The sequence below is a fragment of the Typha latifolia genome, chromosome 15 (assembly GCF_019914945.1).
Source record: "Typha latifolia isolate L0001 chromosome 15, TyphaL0001v2, whole genome shotgun sequence".
NCBI lineage: Eukaryota > Viridiplantae > Streptophyta > Magnoliopsida > Poales > Typhaceae > Typha > Typha latifolia.
In genome coordinates this window covers 6,057,801-6,069,331 of record NC_133100.1, presented here as the reverse complement: position 1 = coordinate 6,069,331, position 11,531 = coordinate 6,057,801, and the positions used below count along the sequence as shown (strand labels likewise).

The 11,531-nt window shown below is 38.3% G+C and overlaps 1 protein-coding gene across 3 annotated transcripts; it reads left to right on the top strand.

Annotated features, from left to right (window-relative positions):
- On the top strand, positions 1 to 11,012 carry LOC140801904 (trans-Golgi network-localized SYP41-interacting protein 1-like). Of its 3 annotated transcripts, none has more exons than XM_073157270.1 (8): positions 1 to 496; positions 564 to 821; positions 909 to 3,839; positions 5,885 to 6,716; positions 6,807 to 7,459; positions 9,066 to 9,210; positions 9,308 to 9,389; positions 10,679 to 11,012. In XM_073157270.1, exons 1-8 carry the CDS (start codon positions 260 to 262, stop codon positions 10,779 to 10,781), a joined length of 5,241 nt encoding a protein of 1,746 aa, XP_073013371.1. In that variant the 5' UTR covers positions 1 to 259; the 3' UTR covers positions 10,782 to 11,012. The 3 variants fall into 3 exon arrangements, with proteins under 3 accessions (XP_073013371.1, XP_073013373.1, XP_073013372.1); XM_073157272.1 differs by having other exon boundaries at positions 64 to 496; positions 578 to 821; XM_073157271.1 differs by having other exon boundaries at positions 64 to 496; positions 570 to 821.
- Positions 11,013 to 11,531: the final 519 nt, after the last annotated feature.

Genomic DNA, 11,531 nt, shown 5'->3' with positions numbered 1-11,531 from the left:
GATCGAATGGAACCACTTTAAGCTAAACTTCCTTATAAGGAACATCACAACTCTCTCCTCCTCGTTCTCCCTCTGTTCCCGGAAACTCTTCTTTCTTCCCCAAATCCTTTCCTCCTTTTTTTTTATCCAATTGTTTCGCGATTCAGTTATAATTCGATCCGATCTGATCCGACCCATTGGATCTACGGTTTCCGGTTTCTAAGCCAATCGCTCCGCTTGATCTGAAGTAAGCTTCTGGGAGTTGATTCCGAGATCTGCAATGCCGGATGACTCGGACTCCGATTCGTCGCCGAAGTCTTCGAGTAGCTCGAGTTCTAGCTCCGGCGCCGATGGTGACAGAGCCGTCACGGTACCGGGGATGTCGCCGGCCGCCGGACCCGACCAGGATCCCACCGCCTTGCCCGACCCCGAGTCGCCGAGCAACGCGCAGCAGTCGTCTGACGAGAGCGGTAGCAGCGATGGCGTGCTCGTCGAACTCCCCGGTAACTCGGATCAGGTAATTTAGATCGGTTTTTGCTTTAAAGTTGAGATCTTTATGTGTTTTGGGTGTTGAGGTAGTCCAGACGCAGGATTCCAGGCGCTCGCGGAGGGATCCGGACAGTGGCATTTTAGTAAATATAGATGGGTCGATGCAGGAGCAGCCGGAGGATTCGGCAAGGGAGGAGAGTTTCGAGGATGCGACGGATCAGCTTGGCATGGTCGGCGGGCGGAGTGTCAGGCTCGACGATTCAATGGCGGTGATTGAGATTGGTGAGAGCTCCGGTGGTGGATTTGTTGCTGGTGATCTTGCCCAGATCCAGGCGGAATGCCAAAAGTATAAGGTGTGGCTGCAAAACTTTGGATTTTTGGAAATTGGTTTTGTTTTCTAATGTAGGAGTAGAGAGTTTAATGTCAATGTCTCGATTCAGGATGAAAGGGAGGTGTTTAGGAGTGAAATTGTTGGTATATGGCAGCATCTTCAAGATATGGTTAATCATCAGTCATTTATAGTGGCAAACAGCGATGAGTTTGTTGAGCATCTCCATCAGCTGGAATCACCGGTAGATGAAAAGGTGTCTTCATCATCCCCTATGCCATTGCATTCGATGCTGGGTGATTGTTCCAAATATATTTTTCACTTGAAAGACATTCTTGATGAGAAGGCAAGTTCTGGAGGGATGATTAGGGAGCTAAATGCAGCCCTATATACCAAAGAACAAGAGATCGAGGACCTTAATGTGAAAGCATTGGAGTTTTCTATGTCTCATGATGTTGTTATTTCTTACTTGCGCTCACTTCGTGAGACGTGGGCAGAGCCTTTGAAGGACACAGCCAATGTTTCTGAGAAGTTGCTAGCTTCACTTGAATCAGTTGTTGGCCCAGAGGAGGACACACATGTTGACGGAACCTCCCTTGTTGAGAGGAAAACTTTGCTGCTAATTGAGAAACATAAACAATTTTTGATGGAAATCGAACAACTTGGGCAGAGCTTGGTAGAGATTAAACCTGACTTTGAAGTCTCAGGTGATCATGGAGCAATTGTTGCTTTGACTGTTGCTCGGGAGGAGTTGCTTGAAAGCAAGAGAAAGGAGGCTTATCTTCTAGAGAAAATTGATGGACTTGAGAAAAAGGTTAAGACAACGGAAGAAAATTTAGATGCAGCTAATGCTGCAGCCAGCAAAACGAGGATAGAACTTGAGCAGGCAGAGAGCAAGTTAGCGACAACCAGAGAGAAGCTCAGTATGGCAGTGACAAAGGGCAAGTCATTGCTTCAAAGTCGCGATTCATTGAAGCAGTCATTGGCTGAAAAAACAAGTGAGCTTGAGGGCTGCATGCTGGAGTTGCACAAGAAGTCTGAATCCTTGAGAGCCACTGAAGCCAATGTTGAGGTGCTGAAGCAGTTATTAGCTGATAAGACAAGAGAGTTTGAGGAATGCTTAGTGGAGTTGCAACAAAAATCTGATGCCCTGGAGACTGCTAAAATCAATGCTGAAGATCTGAATAAAACATACAATATGTTTAATTCTCTTCAAGATTCTCTTTCACAGAGGGACATGGTTCTTCAGGAAATTGAGCAGGTTATACTTGAGAGTAACTTCCAACAGGAAGTGCTCTCCTTGGAGGTCGCAGATAGGATAAAGTGGCTTGTCAATCAGAAAAATGTTGCCGATATTATCTTCACAGAAAACCACAAAATCAAAGATGCCTTAAGTTTAGTTGACCTGCCAGAGATCATTTTACATAGTGAACTAAGTTCTCAAGTTAACTGGCTTGTAAACTCATTAAACAATGCTATAAAAGATATAACCAAGATGCAGGAAGAAATATCAGATTTGCATCTTACTGTGGCCTCGCATGAATCAGAGTTGTCCAGCACACGAGAAGAAATTTACCATCTGACAGCATCTCTGTTGGAAGAAAAACAGGAAAAAGATGTTCTCCAAAATGGACATGCTGACCTAAGGTCCAAATATGAAGACATTGCTGGAAAGTTTTCTGTGGTTTCTTCTGAGAAGAATGAGCTGATAAAGGTATTAGTAGAGGTTAGTGAAATCACATTAGACAATGAGTCTCTTACTGACACTAACTCAATCATAGAGAAATGCATGGTTAAAATGAAGGAAGGAAATAACGTTTCTATTGCTAAAAGTGATCAATTCGAAAGGCTACAAAGTCTATTGTACATGAGAGATCAAGAACTAATGCTATGCAAAGAGATGCTTGAAGATGAGCTGATTGATAGATCTGAGAGGATGAGACTGTCTGATGAGTTGCAAAAAGTATCAGAGGAAGTTGCCAACTTGAGAAACGATAAAGAGTCCCTGCAGAAAGAGCTTTTACGAGTTGAGGAAAAGTTTTCCTTGCTCAGAGAAAAGCTTTCGATGGCTGTGAAGAAAGGAAAGGGTTTGGTACAAGAACGTGAAGGCTTCAAGCTCTCTTTGGATGAAAAGAAATCTGAAATTGAGAAGCTAAAACATGAGCTCCAGCTGAAAGATTCTGCAATATTTGACTGCAAAGAGCAGATCAATCATTTATCTGCTTTTCCTGAGATTCATCAGAAGCTTGAGGCAGAGAACAATTCTCTAAAGGATCAGAGAGAACAAATTGAAAGGAATTTGTGTGAAAGAAATAGTTATCTGCAGGCTCTACTTGAATCTATTGAAAAAATTGCTCTTCCTTCTGAGAATACCTTTGAAGGGCCTATAGAGAAGGTAAACTGGATTGTAAAGCACATTCAAGAAGCAGAAATTGCTAAGATTCATCTAGAGGAAGAACTAGTTAAAGTGAAGGAGGAAAGTATATTGCATGCTAACAGGTTAGCTGATGCCTTTGCAACTATTGAATCATTAGAAAACAAGTTAAGTAAAGCAGAAGAGCATATTTCTTGTATTGCTGAAGAAAGAAAGGAATTGGAACTTGGTAAAACTTCAATGGAGCAGGAATTGGAGAAGATTACAGGGGAAGCTTTGATGAATGCTGGCAAATTAACGGATGCACTTGCAACTCTGAAATCACTAGAAAATGCATTGTCACTATCAGAAAAGCGTAATTCTATCTTGTATGCTGAAAAGAATGAAGCTGAAGACAAACACGAAAAACAGATTATCACATTGAATGCGAAGTTATCAGAATGTATGGAAGAGTTGGTGGGAACCCGTGGCAGTTCTGAAATCCAATCAGCTGAACTAAATGGTCACCTTGAAAATCTTAAGATGCTTATGATGGATGAAAGTCTTTTATCCTTGATGACTGCAGAATTCAGGAAAATGATCAACAACTTAAGAAACATAGGTCTTATAATGAAAGACATACGTGAGCAATTTGCTGCGAAGGGGCTTCATATCCATCATGGCTTAGAGGTGATTGATTTACTTTTGTTTTCTATGGCCAGTTCTTATATGATTCATTGGATATATTTATCTATGATGACTTTGGTATATAGTCCTTGTTCAGACAGAGGATTTTAATAGTGAAGCGGTCAAGAGAATTTGAACCTCATATTCTTGGAATTGCTTTTGCACCTAGGAACATAAGAGAATAAAGCATGATTCAATGGTACAATTATGTGATCTGCAGTCTTCATTATTGGGCTATTTCATGTAGATTTAATAATTTTAGTTTGATATTTAAAGGACTCACTTAGTCATATATATTGGCAAAAGTGAAAGTTAAGAAATTTGTTGTAACTGAAATATCTGTTATATACTTTTATTGTGTTATATCTATATTCGCTCCAATGGGAGGCTACTTCTTATCTGTTCTAGTAAATGAGATCCCACCTGCATCATCAGGACTAGGTAAATTTGTGAAGAAGCCTGACCAGAAACTTCATTATTCGAGGAGGCAAAAGGTTCCAGTGAAGGAGCTGGATCATACCTTCCTTCAACTATGCTTGGTGCATATAATACTAGTTTCTTCATGAGGAACTCATTTTACATCAATTGTTAGGATACCATTTTCATGAGAGATCTGAGTGAGGTGCTTATCATGGTTCCAAGTTTCAGCTTGGTATCGACTGGATTAGTCGTGTCGGCTGAAACCAACTGAAATTGAGAGAGAAAGGGAAAAAGAGAGAGAGGAGAGTAAGAAAAAAATAAAGAGAGAGATAAAGAGAGCTTGTTGGAGGGAGTAAGAGAGAAAGGGGAAAAGAGAGGGAGGAGAGTAAGAAAAAAATAAAGGGAGAGATAAAGAGAGCTTGTTGGAGGGAGTAAGAGAGAAAGAGAAAATATCTCATCGGAAAAACATCGCTAGAGAAGAATCGAAGAGAGGGGGGGGGGATCGCACAGGGAGATACTGAGAGAGAAGGGAGTCAGTGAGGGGCAAGGGAGAGTTAGTGGGAGAGAGAGGAGGGAGAATTGGAGAGAGAGATTGAGAGAAGAGAGTCGGTGAGGGAGAAGGAGAGAGAGAGGGGAGTTGGTGAGGGAGACGGAGAGGTAGTGGGAGAGAGGGGAGAGTTAGTGGGAGAGAATTAATAAGAGAGAGTGGAAGAGAGTTAGTGAGGGAGAGAATAAGAATTTTTTTTATTTATATGAGGAAGAGAGTGTGAGTGATAGAAAGAGAGAGATAGAGATTGAGAAAATAATATTTATTTTTTAATTTTTTAATTTTATATATTTTAAAAAATATTAGAAATTTTTTATATTTTAAAAAACAAACTGTCGATATGGATGGCCAATATTGTTGATATCGTTGATACGTATCGTTTTTTTTTAATGGCCGATCTCGATTCCGATTCCGATACTTAGAACCTTTGTGCTTATGTGGACATCAGGCCTCTCAATCTATTCAGAGCATATTTTACAAAACTAACCCATGACAAGGCATTTTGTGACCAGTGTATGTTAATAGTAAGCTATTCTCTTTCTCAAACTTTATATCCAGCAACCATGAAAAGTAGGAAACTGAGATAGCATACTTGACATTGACAAAATATAGTTGACTAAGTTAAGGGTGTACTTTTCTGGTAAGTGTTCAATATGAGGAAAAGGATGATAGACTTATTGCCTCAGTATAAAGCAGGGTAAGGGTGTACTAAAAGCAGGGCTTCTTATATAGTATAAACAATTGGTACAGTTCCAACTTTCATCTTCACTTGCTTTGGCTGGAGAAAATAAATCTTAACTGTAAGTTAGTATTCCTATTTTATTAATGGAAGCAACCCTTGCAAGTAGATAAAGCAATCTTAAAAGTTCTTTAGACGTGTTAAATTAGGTTATTTGGTTCTTTATTTGTTCCCTTTAGGAACTTAGAAGAAGTACAATGCCTTCCAAAATCTAATTTTTATCTTTTTCTATGTATTCTTTCATAAGCTATCATAATTTTGTTTTCTCCATTTCTGTTTTCTCTGTATGAACTCCCTCAGGCCTTGGAACCCTGTCTCACTGTCCAATATGTAAATTTGCAGGATGAGGAATTTTTGAAGCTGGTCTCCATTCCAGATTTTGCGAACTTCATTAACGATGTAAAGTTTCATAGTAATGCAAGAATGACAAACCTTGATGATATTTCATCCTTCAGTAAGGTCGTTGAAGGGTTGCATGATCAAACCAAATTTCTTGAGCAATGTTTTAAAATCTTCTCTACACACATGGATGATCATATTGCAGATATGTTGCAAGCTTCGCATGTAGTAAGGGATGAGTTTATTCATATTCTGGAACTTGAGGAATCCATGAAGTTAGATGTAGATAAGTTGGAAGCTCATAACATGGTTGTAGAAGCTAAAATGGTTTCCATGCAGAAGGAGGTAGTTACACTTCTGTCTGCATGTATGGATGCCACCAAAGAGATCCAGATTGAATTTCATGATCTATTCGATTCAGAATTTGCATCGGAGAAGGACATAATGAAAACTAGTGTGGAATCAATACTTGAAGAAGATGCTGCAGCTGGATTAGAGGAGGATGGTGGTGAATATGTTAACGCAGCAAATAGCTTATTATCTGCGGCTAGGAGCTTAAAGATTCAATCCAGACAGTTGAGAGATGTTAAGGAAGTCTGGAAAGAAGATCTGGAGAATCTCAAAAGCAAACTAAAACATGCTGAGTTGACTGCCAAAACTGTCTCTCAAGATGTAGAAAGAGTTTCTACATTGGAGAAAGATCTTGCAACATTGCAAGAAATTTGCACTGAGATGAGAATCAAGATAGATAATTATCAGGCCAGAGAGGATATGATAAGGGCTAAAGAGGAAGAACTTTTGTCACTAGATTGCTCTTCAAGCTCCAAAGATAGAGGTATATTGTGCATTCTTACTTTATCTTCTAACATCTTTTTTGTTTTAGGCAGTCCTCTTTGGTTCTCTTAAATTTCTTTTGTCATTTTAGGAAGAAATGATCAAGTACTATCAGAAGCCCAATTGGAAATCCTCATTGAAAAAGTAAGTGAGAAGAAGATCCCTTTCGGTGAGTCTGATTCACTGGATCAGGGATTTCCTTTCTCAAGTCCCTTTAACAAACTCCTCTACATTGTTGATAAAGCCACTGAGATGCAGCATAGAGTGGACAAGTTGACTTCTGAGAAGGAAGATTTGCACTTAATTCGTGCATCTCATGTTACTGAGATTGAACATCTAAAGAAGTCCACGGAACTCCTTGGTTCCAATTATCGTGAGTTGGAATTAGCGAGAGCTGATATATTTGAGTTGACATCCGGTTTGGAAAGAATCATACAGGGGTTGGGAGGAAATGAGGCCTTTGGGGATCAAAAGCCCATCACTACGAAGGCACTCTTGTCATTGTTGGAAAGACTGACAATTGCCTCAAGTGTTGAGTCTGAAAATTCCAGATCTAGGATACAGGATCTGAAAACCAAGTTGCAGGCCAGGGAAAAGGCTGTGGATGAATTGACAGCAAAGATTAAGGTACTTGAAGACTCATTTCATGCTCAACTTGCACACTCAGAGACTGCAAAAGAGAGCACTATCTTTGAAGCATCCTCATCGGGAATGGCATCAGAGATATCCGAAATTCAAGATGTGGTAAGAATTGTAAGACTCATTTTAATGTGCTTCTCCTTCGGTTTTTGTATCATTAAGCATTATTCATCTCCCACTTTTGCATACGCGTGTTAAATGGACTTTACTATGAGTTGGTTGAGATATATGTGAAGCTTTGTTAAAATTGAATGTTTATCTAAAAGAACAGAAACATGGTACCTGTTTCACTCTTCAGGAATCAATGTCCCATTAGTTGGTGTGAGAGACTATGTAACTAGTAACTTATGATAAACCTACTGGACACTGGTTGTTTTGTCGATGGTCATGCATTGAAGGTATATCTAAGAAGACATACTAAAATTGGATAAATATTAAAAGAACTAGCATGCATAATAACTGTAACAAAGTGTGCAAGATCATTGTAATTGTGAGATGGTTTGCATTTGTTCATTTTTCATTTCTGCCTCCAAACAGGAAGACTTGTTGGCACTGTTTTATGAAGGAATCATACTGGTGGAATACCTTGTGTTAGTTAATTTTCTATTCGTCTCTTCTTTCCTCAAATTTTCTTCTTCAGATCTTGTTTGAGAACTCGAATATGGACGAACTAAAAAATAATCTCTTTGAACTGTCTTGACTTGCCTTCATTTGGACTGCACCAGCACATACTGGAGAAGTTGATTGGCTTTTGGACTGAAGAAATCAAGCCAAATGCATAAGAAATAGATACATTCTAATTAAACTTAGAACTCACTAGAGCTTGGTGGGAGAAAAATTGCTAGTATCAACCAGACAGCTGTATACTTGTATGGGTCAATTTATTGAATAAGTCTCCTCTTCTATGTACATGAGATCATAAAACAATTAGAGTAATCTTGCATTTAGTTTGATTCTTTTTAACACAAGGAAGGATGTTTAGAATAAGATACTAAAAATTGCTACATGATTGAGGATTTATCAGATTTACATACAACTGATCTATCTGAGTGCTCTTCGGCAGAGGGTGATTTGGTAATGAGGGGAAGACTTAATAGTTATTACCTCATCAATAGATTTAGTGATAACGATGTGATTTGGTAAATCTTGCAGTGGCAGATACTGTAAAATCCGGTAAGAATGACCTACGAACAATGATTCAAAAAGCTAATTCTATTTTCGAAGTATGATTTAGGATTTCAGTGGTTGGGAAAAGATTATGAAAACAGTATGGAGTAGCTATTAGCTCTGGAGACTGGATAGAAGATAATCAATGTAGTCAAAGGATAGCTAGTGTTTTCATTATGATAGAACTCTAGAGGATGGGATTTGGGGATATTTTGCCTTGATTGTTACAATGAAGTCATTTTTGTGCTTTACTAGCAACAGTAATACCTGCTTAGATTTGTTTCTTTTGACATCCATCATCCTACAACCGTGCCTGAACTCTGGGCCAACTTCTCCTTCAGTTGTCGGGATTCAATGGAGGATCATTGGTCTATCTTGTATTACATCATAAATGTAACAAGGTGCATTTGTAAACCATTTATGAACAAGATGGATTTACAAACCATCAAATTTGTAGATCTATATTACATCATATGTATATATAAAAGTATAAAGTGCAAGAATAGTTTGCATGCAATGATATTGATTGTGTATCACTGTTCAGGGCCCAATTGTGAAGAACTCTGTATCTCCTGCCTCCACTGTTACCCATGTAAGAACAATGCGGAAAGGGTCAAATGACCATCTTGTTCTTAATATTGATTCAGAAACTGAGCGGCTTATTGCGTCACAGGAAACTGATGACAAAGGTTGGATATCGTCCAACTTTGTGCTTTATTAAATTAGTTCTGTCAAGTATCAACAATGTCTTCCTGACAGAATAACGTTGCTTCGTTTCCGTTGCAGGTCATGTTTTCAAATCTTTGAACACATCTGGCCTAATTCCAAAGCAAGGAAAGTTAATCGCAGATAGGGTTGATAGCATCTGGTAAGCTGTTCAGCTTCTTAGCTTGTTATTTAAGTGACTGTGCTCTACTTGTAATTTTATTTGGAAACATGATATTCTATTTAAAACACATAGTTGCATATAAAAAGGAATTCTATGAAATATTTACTTCTGTATATTTCCATTGTGAAACTTGATAAACATATATTTGGTCTTGATATTTATTATTTACTACTCAAATTATAATTTGGTAGCCTTGCTTCATCTTAAGGTTTATCTTCCGATCCATGCCAAAGTATTAAAAGCTTTCAGATTATACTTTAGGCTACTATTAGAAACTCGTGGTTTGGATCTTTATAGACAACTTCAGCAGTAGCAGAAACAGCAGCAGTAGCAGTAGTGATGGAACCTCATGTCTGAAATATGTGATGTTGGACCAAATGAATTATTCTCCAGCATTCAACCCCATCTAGGGTGACTTCAATCTGAAGGTCCTCGAATATTTTTCCTCTGACATGGTACATGCAAGTTGCTGTAACAGTTGATGAAATTATTTCATCTTGATAGATGATATGCATTATAAGAAGTCATCCTGGATATGCCTTTCATGTTCCTTCATAGCAGCTGCAACATAATAAGGACTAAAGGGAAGCCATTCAAGTGGAGTTGTTTTTTGTTTAGCGACTTTAGTCTAATAGTTGAAATACTTTCATCTTGAGTGTATGCATTATAAGACTACACACTGGTTATCCTGATATGTTCCTTGGTAACAACTGCAACTTGATAAGGACTAGGAAAATCACTAATGTTATTTATGTTTTGTCTAAAAGCTAAAAGTAATTTCATATTGACTTATGATATTTTTTATAAGACCATCGAAGGGGTGCCTGATAAATTTATGGATATTGCTACAACTTGATAAGGTCTGGAAATCCATTTATTTAGGCATTTTAATTAGATATTTCAGTTGTCCCTTCACTATCAAAAAACTGATTGCCACAAAAACTGTGATTCATGCAGTGTTTGTCCATTCTGTCTTACCGTTCTTAGCATTTAAATGCATCGAGATGAATTGTCTGAGTCTCATAGAAGAGTGAAAGAGAGCCGATGCAAGAATGAATATATAGGAATAAAAGTAGCTATACAGCTTTTTGAAGCTTGTCTTCGACACTTCTACTTTGGTAGAGTTGAGATTCTGATCACTTCAGGCTTGAAGAGTTGATACCTGTCAATTGTTTAGTTTGTTCAAACCCAGTAAATTACAAGCTTTGACCTCAGATGATTGAAATATTTCTACAAATGGATATTCACTGTATCCCTTGTCTTTGCAGGGTATCAGGAGGTCGACTATTGATGAATCGACCAAGAGCAAGGCTAGGACTAATTGCATACTGGCTCTTCTTGCATCTATGGTTGTTAGGCACCATAGTGTGACATTGCGTAATAGTGACCACCTTACCTTTTATAGCTTGGTAATTGTATCATAGAATGTATAATTATCATTTTTAGTTCTTTTTTAAATTCTTTTTACGGTCCCCGCGGCATTGTTGTCTTGCCCTCTTTTATCCATATTTGTATTCGATCATTTATTATATCTCATTTAACATATAAAAAGAACATTCCTTAATATACTCAAGCTTGAGCATCCTGTTCTTTTACAGGTAATACTGGTTATTGATATTGTCTTATTAAGCATCTTCTAGGGCTAGAGTTTTGGCTTAAAGCTAACTTACATGGTGATAGATTGTACTAACTACAGAATTGCTTAAAGTGACTGATGGTTTCCCATGCTTCTTTTTCAAATTGGCTCAACTTCCAAGAAGGTTTTGATCTTGGAGTCATGAAATCATAGTAATTGTAGTCTAAGTTCTTGGCTCATATAATCTCCAGAGAATATCCCTCAAAGAACATCAACCCTTCTCATCCTCCATCTAACAAGGAGTTTTCAGGACCAAGCCCTCCTTCCTCACTAGAATTAATTACATAATGGGCAATAGAAAATGGCTACAAACATCTCCTTTTTATACCCTCTACCCTACGGCCCAATGAATAGATGCCCCTCTGTTGACAGGGATGGGGGTTTTATATAGAGATTTTATCCCTGGAGGAATGGACACCATAAAATCCCACTATACCCTCATAAACTTCTCTAGAGTAAGATCAGACATCACGAAAAAGAATCTG